Raw genomic sequence first — 19,908 nt, forward strand, 5'->3', positions numbered from 1 at the left:
TTGATATATAGAAAAAGTCTTAAGTAATAAATGTAGTAAAATAAAATCATAGTAAAAAATCATTAAGGGAAGCAACCTACTCCCAAATAATAGCAAAGTATCTAGCAGTGCCTCTGTTTTTATCAGATAAAATGGTCATCTGCCCATTCTAAGCATATCAACTGACATACAATGCTGACCACACACAGTTCAATCAAGCTAGTGTAATCCAAGCCTTCTGTATCTCTTGTGTCATGACACTTTGTATGCCCCCATTACTATTTCAAGCAGTTTGCATGGAATGTGCTTCACATGACCAGTTTCAGCTCCTGTATTCTAAATGGTGTTCCTAAAGATTCCGTTCTTCGGTTAATTGATAATTTGATTTACAAGAAATACTCTTTTAATGATACGATCCTACAAACCTGCAATTTTATGCCAAATTTCTTCAACAGATCCACTGTTTCTTCTAGCTCTTTCATGGCAAGTTTCACTGACTGAGTGCCCCCTGTCTTTTGTTTCAACATTGTATTCAACAGTGGGGTTAGATCTTGCAGCTCTCCTTTTTGCTCAATAAATCTGTAGAGTCGAACAAGCTGCAAAGCAAGACAGGAATGCAAGTACAGCACTTACTGTATGTATGAAGTACTACCTGTTGAAAATCTGCATGGAAGGCTCAAACGCATAAAGTAGATCACCAAGAATGGAATAAAGTTTATTTCATCTGTTTATTTTAGATGTAAAATATTCTATCCTTTTTTCAAAAGAAAAATCTCAAAATGATCAAACCCAGAGACAAAAACCAAGAAAGAGTGCTGAGCCACCCAAAAGACTAATAGGCTTGTTATACCATGAGCGTTTATGGACTATAGCTCCTTCATCAGATGCATAAAATTCTGCATCAAGAATTTCAGGTGTCTTATACAGTACATTTGGCAAGCCAATGGAAAAGACCCTAGCCCCTGTTACTTCAGAATGGCAGGTGCTCTTTTGAGAGGAAACCCTACATTTGGAAGCTTGGAAAGGTGGGATCCACAGTGGGTGCACTGGAGCCTTTCCTTTCCAGGCTCGTAAAAAGAAGCCAATCAATCAATCAATCAATCAATCAATCAATCAATCAATCAATCAATCAATCATTAAACTGCAGCTAAATACAACTTCCACTGCTGAAAGCACGACTCAAAACTCATGGCTTTATACCAGGCATTTCTTAAACTACAGTGTCACTTGATAAGGTGAGAAAACAAATTAACAAGGCACAAACAATTTTACTCCTAGTAGCCAGGAGTAAGCTGTTATAAAACAGACTAAAAAGAGAGAATGACTGCACATCACTGATTATCACCTGCAGCTCTCAGCTGAGATGTATGATCAACAATCTGCAACGCATTCTAGGCAATCATATTTTCCTCTCCCTGGTTTTGATGGCAGGTCTGTGCTTGCTTACAAACAGTTCCAGCTTGAAACAACTGCTGATGTTTAACAGGCAAAACATGGATACAACGTCCAGGCTAGAAACCTACGTGTCACCCGACACCCCCAAATCTACTCTGGCAGCATCATTATAACCGTGTCTACCACAATGCCCTGGTCTTTTATTGACTCATAATCTAATGTCCTCTAATAACAGTTCACCTCTGCACTCTATGTAGGTTCTGAGGCTCCCTAGGACTCCCTTTAGCCTTTGAGGATACTTGGGATGGGAAAGAAGGCTTTAATAGTTTAAAAAAGTGCTACCAGATTGCTAGCTAGTTCAAATCCTAGTGGTTGTGATCTTGTGGTGATTTTCTAATACAGTGGTGCCTCGCTTAGCGATCGCTCCGTTTTACGGCGAAATTGCTTAGCAATGGACTTTTTGCCATCGCCAGAGCGATTGCTTAGCGATGCCCCCTATGGGTAAAAATCGCTTTGCGTTGATCGCAGGGACACGATCATGGCAAAGCACCCATTTTTTAACAGCTGATCGGCGGTTCCAAAATGGCCGCTGGAAAAACAAAATGGTGACCGCTGTTTTGCCTCGCTTTAGAGGCACCCAAAATGGCCGCCGCTATGGAGGATTTTCGCTTAAGGGAAGTTTTTAGCCCATAGGAACACATTAAACACATTTTAATGTGTTCCTATGGGCTTTTAAAAATCGCTTAGCGATTAAATCGTTTAGCGATGTTTTTTCCTGCACGGATTAACATTGCTAAACGAGGCACCACTGCATTCCCCTCTGTCCTGAAGCTTCGCCATTGGCAAAAGGGATCCCTAGCAGACCTCAGAACCTGAAAGGTATGAGAGGGGATCCCTATTTTTTGATTAGTTCAAATTAAATATTTCTGGCACCTTATCCAAGTTACATTGGCATTAAGTTTATGCAACAAGATTTTGTCCATTATATATTAATAAGCTGGCATTCGTTACAGTTCTTTTTGTTTCTGCTCAAACCACAGATTAATATTTATGAAAACACAAGCTACTAGCACCTTATCCATTGCCAGTAGATTAATGCTCACCAGTTCTGTTCATGATGATGACATGGTCACCTTGGAAGCTACCTACCAGATTTTAATATGCAACAGTTCCTTTCTGTTTCCCATTCCACATGGTCTCACTTCTATGCCCATATCATGGGCACTATACAGTGTATAAATCTGTGGTCCAAATACTTTAAGTCATGCATATAAAGAACAGAGTGGTTTTAGTATATTATCAGAATTATCTACTATTACTGTCGCTATTCTGATGGCAACAGTAGTAGTCAGACTGTTCTTTCAATTCAAAGCTCAAGTAAGTTTAGGGGAAAACAGAAAGATGTCAAGAAGAAAGAAATTCTTGGTAGATAATGAGGGAAAATGTCTTCTGTTAATGCAATGGTCCTGGTGGGGCAGCAAAGAATCATGGTTACCTTCATTTACACTGTAACTATGTACTCCAGCTTTTGTATTTATTTGCTCAAGAGCTTCGCACTAAAAAAAAACAGTCTGTATATGGAAACAATTATGAATTCCAGGCACCACAAATCTTTGATGGGAAGAAGGAAAAATAAAAGCAGAGTCAAATGGTTTTTCAGAACATAGCTGACCACTCTTGAAAAATGTATGTATCTTTGAAAGAAATAAGAATTTCGCACATTGAGAATACAGTGGTGCCTCGCTTAGCGACGTTAATTCATTCCGCAAAAATCGCTGCAGAACGAAAACGTCGCCATGCGATATTAAAAAGCCCATAGAAACGCATTGAAACCCATTCAATGCGTTCCTATGGGCTTAAAACTCACCGTTGAGCGAAGATCCTCCAGAGCGCCGCCATTTTCGGTGCCTCTAAAGCGAGGACAGCCATGTTTTTTCCCCGGCGACTGTGCGAAAATGGGGGCTTTGCAATGATCACTTCCCTGCGATCATCGCAAAGCGAAAAAAACCCATAGAGAACATCGCAAAGCAATCACTTTTGCGATCGCAAAAACAGCGTCGCTAAGCGATTTCGTCGCTAAACATAGTGATCGCTAAGCGAGGCACCACTGTACATGTTAATCATTTTAAAGATTATCAGGACTGAAGAGTGGCATATAAATGTATCTATAAATAAATAAATGTAATAATCGAATAGTTCCAAATTACTTACACTATTTGGTGACAGAGAAATATTGCAAAACTTGGCTTCCACTTCTCTTTTAGTTAGCTTTTCAGTCTGCAAATATATATATATATATATATATATGATCACTGTAGACTACTTAATATTCCTTTATTCTCATTTTAATTTTTTAAAAATCCTAACTGAGTTAAAATCTAGCAGTTAAAATAGCAGTTTTATTACACACAACTGCTCAACATTTCTATTTCTATCATCAGCAAAATCTGAGGTAAGCCCTGGGTCTAGAAAATCTGTACTGTACACCCAACGACACACAATTGAAATACACTTCCTAACTTCTGAGACTTGCCAGTTCAGTCTCTGTCTCAAAGAATTGCTTGAAATCAACATAATGGTTTCCAATACCGTCAATACTGAACATAGTCCAGCTCTGACCAGCCTACAGCCAACACTGCTCTAGTGCCCATTCCCAGTATATCAGGGATTACTTTGTCCAAAACTTGCTACGGAGGGTTACGCAGGTCTGTGGAGCATGTTTTCAGGATGCATGAAGGAGCTATGGCGTGAGAGGGATCATTCTTCTCCTTAGTCTGCTGTTGACGTGAACAGTTGTCAGCAGAATGACCCTAGTCATTCCTGTCATCAGATTTTAGAAACAGATCTACACACTACTTTTTATGTTAGAATATGGATGTGGTCATCTGTATTTGAGATCCCTGATCCAGAAAGGAATACAGGTGCAGGTCTCCTCAGCCTCATCATGGCAAGCAAGTAGCACCACTGCTCCATTGCTACAAAGTGGGTGGTATATCTTAATTAGTAACTCAGCCTAAGGTGGTTGCTCCCACTGCCACCTGAACTCATGTTTCCCCAAGTCTCTTCTATGGAACAACTGCTTTTCTTTCTTTTTCAGCCTTTTTTAACCTTTTGAAGCAAGTTCATCAAAATGATTTGTGTGTCTTGTTTCATCTGACTTATAACAAATAAAATACCTCCATAGTTACCGAATGAATGAATGCCTTACCACAGCATCATAGAGAATGGCGTACACTTGACTGAGTTTATCGTCCGGTATCCCACAGTGCAGAAGGATAGCTCTCAGTATGCCAGTGTGATTCAAGAAAATACTGTAGTTTCTTTCCTATTCATATGAAAAGAGATTTTTTTTACTCCCTTTAACTTTTTAATGATGACTCGATTCAGATACCAGCATTCAGTAACTTCCTCATCTTTCAAATATTTACCATGATGTCTGCCACGTTAATACCAAGACTTACTTAAAGTTGGACAGTCTTTCTTGAAAGTGAAAGAAGGAGCCAAAGAATCTTGAAACTTGTTCTAGGCGCCTAAAGGGAGTTAGGATCCGTTTTTCTATTGTAAAAGCAAACTGTTTCTGGAAAATTGTCTACAGATGATGAGGAAAACAAATCAAACATCTAAATCCAACTGTTAGTCCCCACTACCACAAATTTACTGAATAATCTGTTAGTTAACACACATGTAAATCCCACTGATTCAATGTTCTACTCTAGTTGGGAATGGCAATTAGCCTAGTAGGTCCCAAAACTCAACTGGAGAGTGGAATTACCTGTGTAAATCTAAATAGCTCTTTATATTCTAATTCAGTCATTCTCAATGAGGGCCATATGGCCCCGAGGGGCTCTGGCAGATTTGAAGAGGGCAGTCACAGACTGAAAACAATTCTTCACACACCACCTTCTAAGGTTCATTATGTGACTTATACAGTCCTGATTCAGCCTATATTTCTTTCATACAGTGTTTATGGCCAGGGCTAAAAATTGTTGAGAATGGCTATTCTAGCCAATTATTCAAATAGACACTTACATTATTATTTTTAGAACCAGGTTTATGTTCAAAGGCTATTATGAGCTTTCCATGAGGATGGCAGCAGAATGTTAGGAGGCTGTGTTGGTACCTTTTTTTTCTTACCAGAAAGAATGATCACTAGCAGAAAGGGCTCAAAGACAACAAAGGCCTCTGCTATGCCCAGGCAGGTAGTTAGCAACTATAACCATAGCTGGTAAGAAGCCTTAAAATTGGGTGGGCAGAAGATGGCTTTGGATCTGCCAGATCCTAAACCACTCTGTTACTGTGGACAAGCCTCCTCAGACAGCTGCAAACACCTACCTGCAGCACAGGAAATTCTTGGATTATTTCAGAAATGATGTAGATTGTTTCTGCCACAGGTAAAAAACTATTGCCAGCAGGAGTGATTATATCGAACGCACATTCTAGGAGCTCTCTTGGGTGACAGCGGTCTAACTTCCGAGGCCTGAAAACTCGCTCAATGCAGTATCTAGAGAGGAAGAGAAACAGGAATATTCTAATCTATGAAGCTCTCGTCTACTGTGCTAGACACTGACTCACTCCAGTTCTGCCTACTCTAAGTGGCAGTGCCCTTCCTATGTTTTAAATCAGAAATGAGGAAGGTCCAGTTCTACACTAGCCACAACCGGCATGGCCAAAGTCAGGAATGACTGGAGCTGAAGTCCAACAACATCTGGAAAGCCAGAAATTGTCCCCTCACTTCACTCCTGGCTTAAATAAAGATCTTTCCCAATCTTACTGCTTAAGATATTTTTGCAAGAGTTGATACCAAGGTCTGAACTTGGGACCTGCTGCAGCATGGAAAATGCGTCTCTGTCCTTTACAAGATGTTGTTGTTGTTATTTATATACTGCATTTCTCCCAACAAGGGACCCAAAGCGGCTCACATTAAAATTCAAACAATTAAAAACACAATAAGTTAAATATTAAAAGATAAATTAAACAATATATGATTTAAAATAATTAAAAGATTAAAACATGAAAAAGATTAAAATTATCTGCTAAAATAGGATTCATGGATTCAATTATGATTGTTAAAAAGCCTGCCTGAAGAGATGGGTCTTTTTGCAGAAGGATAAAAGGGAAGGGGCCATCCTGATCTCCCGAGGGAGAGCGTTCCATAGTTTGGGAGCTGCCGCAGAGAAGGCCCTCTCCCGTGTCCCCATCAGCTGTGCTTGTGCTGGCAATGAGACTGAGAGGAGGGCCTCCTCTGCTGATCTTAATTGCCAAGAAGGCACATAAAGGGACATACGGTCCTTCAGGTAGCCTGGACCCAATCTATATAGGACTTTGTAGGTAATGACCAGCACAGTTAGCACAGATTTCTTAAAAGGTGCAATCATGCAAATGCTACATGTATCTTAAATAAAAATAAAATACTTCCTGAGCAAGTCCCTTACCTTTTCAAGTTTGTTATGTTATTTCTAGCAACAAATCTTGCAAAAGGAACCTGTAACAATAAGAGGTAAGAAGGCAGTTTGCATGGGAAAAAAACCCTAAAAATCCCCAAACAAAAACCTAGTTAAATGATTTTTTAAAGAAATTATTTTGCAGCAAACATGCTGTACTTCATAAAAGAAAGCAACAAAAGTGTCCAGTTATATAATCAGACTCTATCCAACACAAATCACACAAATGGATTTTGATCATGCAGTGGGATGACCCCTTTCTTACAACTGTACTCTCTCTATTCTCACTGTTATCACTCATCATTGATTGAGGGGAGGACTGCACTAGGCTAGAGGGGGAGGCCTAGCCCCTAAGGACAGGATCAAGGTGAAAGGACCACCTCTTCTCTCTGCTTATGAACAAGTAGAATGCTCTGTTAATTTGAAGATAATGCAGTTCCGTAGAATCACATTCCTGTTATCACTAGTACTTACCCTGAGATCGTAAGGAAGCATCACCAACATCCCACTGTGATCGATCAGATATGAAGCTTCACTGTGTTCATACAGTTTCCTATTCTTAGGCATTAGCAGAGGTGTATGAAGCTTGATAGCCCCTGTTCAGAGTAATTAAAACACTATGTATTTCATACTACAAATAAGAGGTGATTTTTGAAAACGAGATTATTTCACATAGTATCTTTTTCATTTTTTATATATATTCAGGACTGGGTTATCAGTTTCCATACGGGGTAAAATGCTTTTCCCCATGCCTGATGCAGATCAGAGGGAAACCTTATTTTATAACAGCTTGGATTACTTTGTTGAATTACCAATTTAACAAGGTTTTGTGAATATAAACAACTGACCTGGCATATAATTTACTGTTATATTTTTCTGTGCAATCTTGCTGGCATAAAGGGGAGAATTATAGTTTTCTAGACTGCCTCCATAGGGCCAATATTCCAGTAAACAATGCCTATTACAACTCTTTGACAACTTATGAGAAAGATCAGGGTGTATGCTAACATAGGAGCAATTCACACATGTTGATATGCACTTTCCCACCCAATGCATCTCCATGGAAGTGGAGTGCAAGTGTCCTCAAGAGACAATATTGCCTTTACCAGATAGTCTGATCAGTTATCAGCTTGCATCTGAACAGAGCAAAATTGATCTTGGAGGGAGAACTGAAATTCTCACCACAGAGTGTAAGAGCTTTATGGTTTTGGACTGTCATTTGAAAGTAAAGAATTGATTCAACAGTTCAGTGTTTTATTTCTGGTGAATTGCAGAAGTAAAAATAAAGGGTAAGTGTTTTATGTGATCACTGCTGCTGTAATCCACCAGCGTATCTTTAGTGAGAAAGAAACAAAGTCAATTCATCATTGTGTCATATAAAGACACCTACCATGTCTTTTAAAGATTCTGCTGATTGTCTCACATACGTGCTGTTGAATCTTGGCTATCCGAATAGAAAAACTACCCTAAAAATCAACAGGTATCATGGGTCATAAACAATACACACTTTATATTCAATGCTGAACACATTCAGAGGACAACCATCAATTATCAGACTTGTATGTGTCATAAATTTATGACAAAGAAATATGGAAGTTAACAGTTAGCAAATAAAATCTACAAATAGATTTAAGTAAGCAGATTCTTTTCAGTTAATAGCTAAAATAGATGTATGCTATTTGCTATGCTATGGTTTTTATATTTACAACAATTATAAGAACATATAATACAATGGCTAAAATCCAGTTGGCAGAGTGGAATGTCATAAATATGGGTGACATCATCATGATTCAATGTTACTCTTTAATTTAATTTTCAAAGCTTTCTCCGTCCCCCATCCCAGATTTTGAGGCTCTCTAGGGATCCCTTTGAAAAATGGGACCTTTAACCATAAAAAAATTATGAGCACTGATCTCTCTGCTTGATCAGGACCAGTGACAGTGATTTTTCAATATTAAAGGCTCCCTATCCCCACCCCACCCCAGCACACACACAATTCCAATTGCTCACATTCCAGCAGAAACTATGGTTTTGGGTTTTTCTTGCTTTTCTTTTTGGCTCTTGTTTCTGATATTGATTTAAAACAAACCTTGAGGATATCACTATCATAAGTGTAATCTATTGCAGGAGAAATGCGCTGTGAGAATATCTGGCCCATCATTGTCCGGTAAGCTTTCCCATCTATGTTTGCTAAAGTGTGATGAAGTACTTCATGAAGTTCGGACTCCTCCATCTGAGGTGGTGGAAGATGTTCACTTTTTAAAAGCTCCATAGCAGTTGGTCGTTTTGAAGGATCATGGTTCAACAGCCAAGCAATAACCATTTTCTAAAAATGAAGCCAAAATATATAGTCCTAGTTTACAGTCATAAATAGAAGATTGTTTCTTTTTAGTCATATGTCTTACTATAACACATTTGATGTACAGTTACTTCCAGATTTCAATTTCACATTAATATCAGTATGCTACAGGTAGCATAAGAATAAAAAAATGGAATAAATTAATCTTTCATATTATTGAAATCTACAGAGGATTCAAATGTTTCTTGAAAAATATACTGTAGTGTTAGTAATTCATTAGTTTCTCTTTCTAATGTTCTTTTCAAATCACTCTGATGAGTGTCACACTGTAATGCTTGGGCATGTATTACTTTGAAATCTGGGAGCAGAAAATAATGATTACCTTTTCAACACATAGCAATTACTAAAGAAGATATGAATACCTGTTTTGCATTTTTCACATCATCAAAGTCTTCTGGAAATTCAATAGAAGGCTGAGAAATAAAATGGATTAAAATCAGTCACAGACAAAAATACAGAAACTTGAGCATCTCAGCCTTTTGGCTAAGATCAAGTTAGTAATTATTATTAAATATGAAAATGTTTTTGGATTTATAACCATAAGAATTTGAAGACTGCCATTATTATATTCAAATACCTAGCTGTATTTCAGCTTTTTTCCTCCTATTTCAAAATCTGAATTTTCATCACGGGCTACAGTGCTCTGACAGGCAATTATGATAGCTGATGCAGATTCTACGGGTTTTCAATTATTACATTTATGATGCAAAGCAAACAAAGGCTGGTTATACTTTGAATAGGCACATGCCACTTATCTCCAGTATTATTTGCCCTATATTTTTAATAAATCCAGAATATTTTAAATCATTGGCAAAAAGACTTAGCATGTGCATCTTGGGGTGCACAGAAGGTTATTACAAAGATCTGACCTACGTATTATTGATTATACGAGATACTTATTTTTAGGCTTGAACAACAACTTTTTACAGGACCTTCAGAGAAATTTATGCACAAAACAAGCCTTTTAGCATTCCAAGTTTCAAAACACTTTATATCTGCTACCAAACAGTGTCCAACAGACTAATGATCATAAAGATTTTATACATACACGTCTTAACTGACTAAGGACAAAGATCCTTTCTGATGCAGTTGTCAATGGATGATAAGACATCTCGAAGAATATTATACCCAAACTGAAGAGGTCCACTTTCTAGAACCAAAAAAGATTGAAGGACAAGTGAATGTCATTGCAAAAGAGGAGGGCTTTATTTGCTGCTTATTTCCCTAACTTTTCAATCATACTGATAAGAGTACATGCAATGAGCCCTGGTGTCTAGAAATCCCAATCTTCTTCCTTCATCTGAAGACTTGACATTAACTAAGGCACAGAAAAAGAACTTTCATGAAGTGTATTGAAATTATTTTCTGAATTATTGTTTCATCCTATACACTTTCAGAAGCATCTAAGGGACATATTCCAAGAGCATCTACTGCAGTTTTCTATATTAATCAGCAACACAGTGGCACTCCAAGAACAATCAGAAGGATGTTCTACATGTTGACAACTATGTCTGGACCCAGCTCAGAGACATGGATCCAAAAATTCCTTGTGAGTCCATAAATGAGCACGAGAGCAATTTAACTGAGAGAAAAACCATTTCCTAACTTTTCCAGACTTTTACCTGATTGTATGTAGATTTAGTACTTCCCTGGACCTCTGGACTTACATAAAGAGCAGTGCCAACCATTCCTGTTAAGTTACCTGTTAACAACAATGTTTAGTTACCAACTACTTCACAGAGCCAATGTGAAAGAAAAAAAGCATTTTATGATATCTGAATATTTAAATTGAAACTCAGTTGTTTGGTTAGCATGGAAAGGACCCTCTTAGCAAATGCACAGTGTAGCATCTCTGAGGGCACAGCGCTCCAGGCAATCTTTGGCTAGCAGAGACTGCATGCGCCCATGGAACAGTTATGTTCCAAAATTGCTAATAGGATTTTTCTCACAATCACTTCCTGTAATTTATCTGCTCATTCCTTAAGACTTGAGGGGGAACCAGAGAGATTGCCACAACAGACCTAATCCCTGAGCAGGAAAGGCCAGGCAGGGGTTTCCAAGAAAGATCTGGAAACTGCACCAACTGAGAGACACCCTAGAAGAGTCTGTGGGTACCATCCCCTGGGAAAGACCCTTGGGGCAGTGATTGTCAGGGATGACTGATAGAAAGGACTGACTGAGGGGGTGAAGTTGACTGCATTTGGTTCACTGATAGGATTGAAGTTGTGCTTGAGGGAGCGGGCTAGCTGACTTCCCTGCTCAATTATTTTATTTAATAAACAATTGTTGCAATGTTGACAACCACCAAGGGCACTGTTGTGGCTCAAACCCAACAGATCTACCTCACCCAGCTGCCACACAGAACAGATCACAGGAAACATACACAGTGGATACCCAGAGATAATTCAGAGATAGACCAGGGCTGGATCATGGTTGCCAGTTACTTCAGGGCTCCCATTGGGCCAAGCTGATAAGATTGCTTAAAAGTTGAGCCTAGTCAGCATTCAGTGCCCAAGTCCTGGCCCTGTATTTTAAAGGAATTCTATTGATTGCAGTATTCTGTGACAGTTTTCTCAAGAGACATGTGAAATACTATGTAGTAGAAGCAAACTGTGTTACACCTACCAGAAGGATCACTTTTCTCCAGACGACAATCTGAAACACTTTCCCCTTGTTTCATGTCTGCCTGAAAAGGAAACCGTGACAAAAACAATTATATGCCTCTCAAGTCTTGCATATCTAGCAGCTCAAAATCAGAAATGTTTTATCCCAAAAACCTATTCAGCAGGATGCATACTAGTCATGAAAAGCACTGGATCAATCAGTATCTCTCATGTTACTTTACCTCACAAGGTTAGAGTAAGAAAAGAGGAATTATATACATCCAGAATAGGCAATTCCAGAATTTAAAGATCTACTTTGCATTTTTTTAAAAAAACTTGAAGGTCAAGATTCGCTACCCCAGGACTGCTGCAAAAGAAATATAAACTCAGAAATAAAGAAATCCAAGTCCTAAAAGTTGTTCACTGTATCAGAACTGAACGCAGCTCACATATAGAAACCCACTTCTGTTTGGTTGTTGTGGGTTTTTCAGGCTCTTTGGCCGTGTTCTGAAGGTTGTTCTTCCTAACGTTTCGCCATTCTCTGTGGCCGGCATCTTCAGAGGACAGCACTCCAGAGCACAGGTTGCGCCCGAAAAACCCACAACAATCATTAGATCCTGGCCGTGAAAGCCTTCGAGAATAAACCACTACTATTTATTCCCACTACACTGGGAATGATGTTCTTCCATACTGTTCACGGAAACTAAATTTACTCGACAGGTTATCTGTGTTAGTCTGTAGTCTGTTACAACAAAATTAACAAAGGGGCTTGTGGCACCTTAAAAACTAATAAGTTTGCACCCAGAGAAACAGATGGCCATGATATTTTTAGATGCGGAAAAAGCCTTTGACAATCTTGACTGGAACTTTATGATACACACGTTAGAAACACTGTAGGTTGGAGAAAGATTTATGAAATTAATCAAAGCAATATATACTGAACAAAAGGCAAAAGTAAGAATCAACGGCGAATTATCAAAAGAAATCCAAATACAGAAAGGTACTAGGCAGGGGTGTCCACTCTCTCCACTTCTATTTATTCTGACTCTGGAAATACTTAACGAACAAATTAGAAGTAAAAAGGAATTGAAAGGATTAAAAGTGAAAGGTCAAGTTTACAAACTCCAGGCCTTTGCGGATGATTTAGTTATTATACTGGAAGAACCATTGGATTCAATAGAAGACTTAATGACAACGCTAAAAAACTTTGGGAAATGGCAGGAACGAAAATAAACCAAAAGAAGACTAAACTACTTACCAAGAACATGAGAGAACAGGAACGACAAAAGGTAATAGAGAAGACGAACTTCCAAGAGGAGAAGAAAATTCGATATTTAGGAATACAAATCACAAAGAAGACAAGCACATTATTCAAGGATAACTACATGAAACTAATGAAGGAGATACAGAACAATTTGGAGAAATGGGATAAATTACAACTATTGTTGCTGGGAAGAATTGGGGCGATTAAAATGACTATCTTGCCAAACATCTTATTTTTATTTCAATCAATTCCTATCATGTTAAAGCAGTCATTTTTAAAGAATTCAATAAGATAATTATGAGATTTATATGGCAAGGTAAAAAAAACCAAGAATTAAAATTAAGGCTATGCAAGATGCTAAGCAGAGGGGTGGCTTTGGTCTTCCTGACTGGGAACTGTATTACAGAGCTTGTATTCTAGATTGGATAAAAGAATGGATAACTTTAGAAAATGATAGATTACTTAGCTTGGAAGGACATGATTTGCAACTAGGCTGGCATGCTTATTTATGGTATAAAAAGGACAAAGAACAAAAAAATTTTAATTCACATATGATAAGGAAAGCTTTGTTGGTAACGTGGAGAAAAATTACACAAGTTTATTAAAAATACCTGCATGGGTGTCACCCATAGAAGCCTTTACACAATCCAATCTTATCACAAAAGCAAACCTTCTAAGATATCAAGAGCTATTAAAAAAGGACAGTGAATTAAGATCTAAAGAGGAATTAGAGTCGCAGAATGTTTATTTAGACTGGTGGCCTAGAATTCAGCTAGAATCCAGATATACAAAAGATAAAATAGAGGGTTTTTACTTCGAACAAACAATCTTTGACAAACTGTTATTGGGTTCAAAAGAACAAATTGTTAAGAAAATGTATAATTATATTTTGGAAATTCAAATGCAAGAGGAAATGATTAAAGAACCTATGATTAAGTGGGCACAAAATATAGGGCACAACATTGATATTGATCAATGGCTGAAAATATGGCAAAATAACATAAAGCTCACAAGATTGGTTAATTTTAATGAGAATATATATAAGATGTTCTATAGGTGGCATATGACCCCTGAAAAACTGTCAAAGATGTATACTGATGTATCAAATAAGTGTTGGAAATGTGAAACACAAATGGGAAGTTATTATCATATGTGGTGGTTGTGTGGGGTAGCGAAAAAATACTGGAAAAGAGTGCATGTTATGTTACAACAAATTTTGCTTTGTAAAGTACCACTAACCCCAGAATTGTTTCTATTAAGCATGATACCCGATAACATAGATAAGTCAAAGGAACATATAGTTATATATATTATTACAGCAGCCAGAATTATGTATGCTAGAAATTGGAAAAGTATGACGGTGCCGGAACAAGAAGATCTTATGGAAAAGATACGGGAAATAGCCGAAATGGACATCTTATCGGAAGTTATGAAGGACCAATCCTTGCAAAGGGCAACAGAAAGATGGGACTTATTTTATAAATGGACTGAATCAACAGGTAGTAGCTGAATATATATAGTGAAATGAGAACCTTATACACAAGGCAGAAAAGAGTAAATAGAATGATTTTGGATTTGATATGGCAATAGGTATCGATTGCGCCTCGTGGCGCAGTGGTTAAACCGCTGTACTGCAGCTAAAACTGTGCTCACGACCTGGGGTTCAAATCCCAGGTAGCCGGCTCAAGGTTGACTCAGCCTTCTATCCTTCCGAGGTCGGTAAAATGAGTACCCAGCTCGTTGGGGGGGCAATGTGTAGCCTGCATAATTAAATTGTAAACCGCCCAGAGAGTGCTTGAAGCACTATGGGGCGGTATATAAGCAGCACGCTTTGCTTTGCTTTGCTTTGATATTAGTATGCTATGATTTCCCCTCTCCCTCACAAATCCCTTTCCCTCACAAACCCTAACCCCCATGTTCCTATGTCACCCTTTATGTAAAAAATAAAATAAAATTATAAAAAAAAACTAATAAGTTAGCATTTAGTAATAAGCTTTCATGGTTTGCAATCTGCCACTTAAATGCTTCAGCTGCATCTGAAGGAGTGAGCGGCAGTCCACAAAAACCTACCCCATACAAAACTTGTTAGCTTTCAAGACGTTACAAGTCTCTACAAGAAAATTAAAGTATAATCCCTGCTGTCATTACAGTTCTGATATTTACAAAATGGCTTTATTTATACAATAAAAAGAGTGGTTTTTCTTAGACTACTTACTGCATATGCTGGGTGATCTGTTGCCAAACCAAAGTCACCAATTTTCACGTGATCTCCCGAATCTAAAAAAATGTTGACAGGTTTCAGATCTCGGTGAATCATTCCCTTTTAATAAAATAAAACAAAGTTTAATACATAAGCATTAGCAGGTAGATCGATCACATTTTAACACATGAGCTGAGGACATATGAAAGCTTGGCCAAAACCTTGTTTGTTTTCACTGCACGTGTTAATGGCCCTCTGTGTATGCACAGTTATCTTTTTATGCCAACTGTGCAGGGCTATTAATAATTCACATTAACTTATGTAACTGCAACTTGGGATCACTTGAGCAATTGTAGGAAGCTGTGTCCATGGAGAATATTCCCCAGTTGCTAATAGGATTCTGCCCACTATCTCTTCCTGTATTAATCTTCCCATTCCTTAAGATCTACTGGGACAGTTTTTTCTGGATCTTGATAGTGCTAGAGTCTTACTGGCGGGGGCTGGGTTTTGTAGCTAAGTCCAGCCTGTGGAATCCCCTGCCCCTGGAGAGCTTCCCTTTTAGTATTTTGTTCATTATTCAAGGCATCTGCTGAACAGCTTTTTCATTTGTTTACTCACCTGTGATACATCCTTTTTTACCTGTTTCTAATGTTCTAGTGGTATTTTTTTTGTAATATAAATTTCTTCTAAATTGCTATGCATATTGATTGAATAGAAAATTAATTATGAAAATATTGTCTTAAAAGTAATATATTATAAGAAGGGTAGCATTAGCCTAATATAAAGTTCAAATTGGCAAAAATCTTGTTGCTTGGTTTAGTAAATCACAGTAAAGTAGGTGCACTGAATCAAAAGGGATCTGAGACATCTCCAAATGGTCTACTCTAACTGCAACATATTTAGCATAGAGTAGCCCCACTTGAATCAATGGTACTTACAGAGGACTTGACTCACAAAACCCATTGATTCAATGCCCTTACTCTAGTGTGATTTACTATGCTAAGCAGCAGGATTTTGGCCATTAGTTGTAGAAACCAAATGCATTTTTACTGTAATAATGTGACTACTCCAGCCCAAAAAGACATTAAAGCTTCAGAAATTTTCAAGAAAAAGAGAACATTTTAGGAAATCAAGGAACAGGGAGGGAAGACAAAATATCTATGTAACTTCTTGTTTACTGGTATGAAAATAAACTAGTAAGATTACAAGATGCTGCTTCCGCCATCTAATGTATGTGCTCCAGAGATCCTTAGAGCAGGAGAAGAATAAAAGTGTTATTAATTACGGCTAGAATTCTGGTGATCATGTGATCCCACAAGGGCAATTGTGCCAGCAATGTGAGCTGTTTTCACACATGGCTGTTGTGCACCTGCTGATCACACAGTCAATTGCACCACAGACAGGGCGGAAAAACAACCACTTGTGCAACAGGATTTTGGCTTAAATAAATAAAACCCAAGGGAAGTTTTTAACTAAATATGCTTCATATAAACATCACTAACCTTTTCATGGATATAAGCTAAGCCATCCAAAATTTCCCGGAAAAGCCTCCAAAGTCGATTGGTATCTTCATATAAGCCTTGATCAATGGTATCTCGTAAGGTGCTCTTTTCGCAATATTCCATCTACAGATGCAAGATGAAGAAATAGTTGAACAATAGGAAAGCTCTTAGTGGTCACATTTGTTATTGAAAACATTTCCTATACTGGGGTTGCAATGCACTTTATAGATATATGAATGACTTGGGGAGAAAAGTCTACAAACTTAAACAAGTGTTATATATATATAGGCTAGGTGCAGACAGTTCGCCTTTTTCCAAAATGTGAGTCCACCCCTCTTCATACCAAAGACTGCAGGTGGGCATGCTTTGAAACCATGCACCTTGTGCTGAATGACCATGCAACCCTCTATGACCAGATATCGAATAAGTTCTGACCTGAATGTACAGATAATGGACAGTTTGAATCATGGATGTTCCATCTTCCTCGCTATGGCTCTCTTTTCCCTTGCAATCCTCATCCTGTACCACAGAAATATAAAAGTACAAATCAACACAGGTCTCCAGCCACATACATCTATCTACATAGGTTCAAAACCTAACTGAGCATACAGCTTTAATTTAAACCATACTGGGGTTACATCCAGCATGTCAAATCAAATAATGTCCCCTTAATAGATTTCTATACGTTAATTCCATCCACTGTGGAAGAGAGGAGGATGCTCTCTGGTTGTTTTTTTTACCAGCATGCAGAATGATATTGCATGTATGCAAATATGTATGCGTGTTTGTAATGTGAATCAATATGCACGGAGAGGGGAAGTGACACAAGATTCAGTATACTACAGTTACGTGCAAATCTACGCCCTATTTGTAAATTAGATAAATCTTCCTGTCATCACTAGCAGTAGCCCATCAAATGCTTTGTTCTGAAGCTGAGGCATGTACCAATGTAGACTAGCAGTAGCCCATCAAATGCTTTGTTCTGAAGCTGAGGCATGTACCAATGTATAAGGTGTTACTAAGAAAGGGGTTTTAAAGTTTAAATATCAACCAGACTATTAACATGTTGAAATCATTATTAAGTGGTTAGGGAATGGCTGGGAGTCACTGAATGTGCTGACAGGCCATCTTCCAAAGCCAGACATGCCAAACTGCCAGCAACATAAGCTGCCCATCAAGGATATACGCAGAATATTAAAATTCTCTATTCTCTGTAAAGCCTATAATTTGCATACCACTCCCTAGAAATGTCCAAAATTTAAAAATTCAAAATGAACAGAGTTCCCGCCCTAGCAAGGGAACAAACATTTCCCTCCAGTTTCAATGGAAATAGCACTTAATGACAAAGTCTTTTTCATATAGCCCTGACCATGTACAGCAGTTGCGGGCTACAAGTCATTGTATCCACTTAGGGATACGCATTCTGAACAGGCAAAATTTATTTGCTCAATGTGTTCAGGTAGACTATTAGCGCCTTGCTCCGTCAAGTCAATTCTGACGTATAGTGACTTCTCCCAGAGTTTTCAAGTTTGTGAGTACTCAGAAGTGATTTACCGTTCCCCTCTTCTGGGGGATCTTGAGACTGTGCAGCTTGTTCATAGTTACACAGGCTGGCTCTACTCATAGGAGGCACAGTGGGGAATTGAACTCCCAACCCCCTTGCTCTGCAGCCACTGAGCAATCCAGCCACTTTAATAATCAACACATCTGATGCATATGCTGACTGCATGACCAAATCAACTGACCACTAGGCCAACTCAGCAGCAAAGAAATAATTAAGTAGTTTTGCTGACTGCACTTGGCTTCTTTTGTGACATGCAACAGAGATGGATCCCAAACAATGGATGTTGCACTGGCTTATGGTACCATTGCAAGTGTCGTAAATAGACATCAGATTGCCAGCATACAGATTTCTAAGAAGATACTTTCAATAATTACTACTTCAATATTTACCGTTCCACGGTTTTTACTGTTGTCTTCTTCATGTTCAAAAATGATATCACTTTCAGAATCTGCTGCTGGCCTAAACAACAAGTTCAAATAGCAAAATCAAAGTCTATGCAAACAGTACATTCATTAATCCAAGCCATGCTCCTCCAAGGTCTGCATATCTGCAGACGCTTAGGAGGTGTTTCACACTGGATAGCTGGACAATGGAACAGGGAACTGGAGATTTATTCTGTTATTTAAAGTTCCGTCCAGAAGCTAATTGAATATTATGGCAACATAATTCCAACAGTTTATGTCTTGGCGGTCAATTGCCACCAAGAAGTTGTTATGTGTTTTTCTTGTCACCCATCAAGTTGCACAACTAGTGTGTAACAAGAAACACAAATGCCTGCTTCTTAACTAGTAGCAATTCACTGAGTTTTACACACCCTAGACTTAATCCTGTTAGTACTAGGGATTGTGACCTACATTTGACTGTGTGCTAGGACTGAGAATTTTAATTTTGTACAGATATAATATATACAATGCAATATTTTCTTAAAAAAACAGCAGTCAGGACTGAAAGAAAGTTTGTCTTTCATTACAGACATCTTCATTACTAAACTGAGTGGTTACAAAGTTATAACACGTTGCAATGCTTTTGTTACAGTTCAGCAGTGCCTCCCCCCTCCCCACGAAAACCACTGCCACTAACAAAGGACAGATCTACATTAATGCAGAAAGATTTCCCACAGTATAGTTCAGTTTGAAACAGAAAAGCAGCAGGGGAGACAAATCACAGACAAGGAATTTACGTTCCAGAAATATCTATCATTGATTAAGCAACACACAGGACTTTTATGCCATCATGCACAACCTCAAATACAATTTCTTACAACAGACATAGTTGAGAATTTGATCCAACTCATCAAATAATAATAAGGCAGTGTGTAATTTTTGCAGTGTGCAATGCACATGCATGTTTAAATTAAGGCATCTGATAATATTTTAAAATTTGGTAGTCTTATGTTCAGTGAAGAAAAAAGGAGGGAGTCTGTATTTGAACTGACAGGATAGGAAATGTGCCTTAGATCCAGAGCTCCCATGAGTTCAACTGTATTTATGGGAGATCCTCCCTACGGCAGCCTTTTGTACATCTGCTCAGGAAAGCCAGTAAACCAGCAAAATCACCTACTCTTCCCTCTTTCACCAGTGGAAGACTCTGCTAGTTTGCAG

At 38.2% G+C, this 19,908-nt stretch overlaps 1 protein-coding gene across 2 annotated transcripts in view; it reads right to left on the reverse strand.

Moving 5' to 3' along the window:
- The window catches only part of EIF2AK4 (eukaryotic translation initiation factor 2 alpha kinase 4), a 70,238-nt gene that overhangs the window by 16,089 nt on the left and 34,241 nt on the right, over positions 1–19,908 (reverse strand). For both annotated transcript variants that reach the window (XM_020795736.3, XM_020795735.3), the window contains exons 13-28: positions 18,697–18,766; positions 17,179–17,262; positions 16,744–16,866; positions 15,257–15,361; positions 11,800–11,860; positions 10,797–10,876; positions 10,223–10,324; positions 9,537–9,587; positions 8,905–9,141; positions 8,206–8,281; positions 7,290–7,411; positions 6,807–6,856; positions 5,707–5,875; positions 4,583–4,699; positions 3,586–3,651; positions 405–575 (exon numbers count right to left, since the gene is read on the reverse strand). In XM_020795736.3, coding sequence (XP_020651395.3) covers positions 405–575; positions 3,586–3,651; positions 4,583–4,699; positions 5,707–5,875; positions 6,807–6,856; positions 7,290–7,411; positions 8,206–8,281; positions 8,905–9,141; positions 9,537–9,587; positions 10,223–10,324; positions 10,797–10,876; positions 11,800–11,860; positions 15,257–15,361; positions 16,744–16,866; positions 17,179–17,262; positions 18,697–18,766 — 1,684 coding nt within the window. The remainder of the gene's footprint in view (positions 1–404; positions 576–3,585; positions 3,652–4,582; positions 4,700–5,706; positions 5,876–6,806; positions 6,857–7,289; positions 7,412–8,205; positions 8,282–8,904; positions 9,142–9,536; positions 9,588–10,222; positions 10,325–10,796; positions 10,877–11,799; positions 11,861–15,256; positions 15,362–16,743; positions 16,867–17,178; positions 17,263–18,696; positions 18,767–19,908) is intronic.

Source organism: Pogona vitticeps, chromosome 1, assembly GCF_051106095.1.
Source record: "Pogona vitticeps strain Pit_001003342236 chromosome 1, PviZW2.1, whole genome shotgun sequence".
Lineage (NCBI taxonomy): Eukaryota > Metazoa > Chordata > Lepidosauria > Squamata > Agamidae > Pogona > Pogona vitticeps.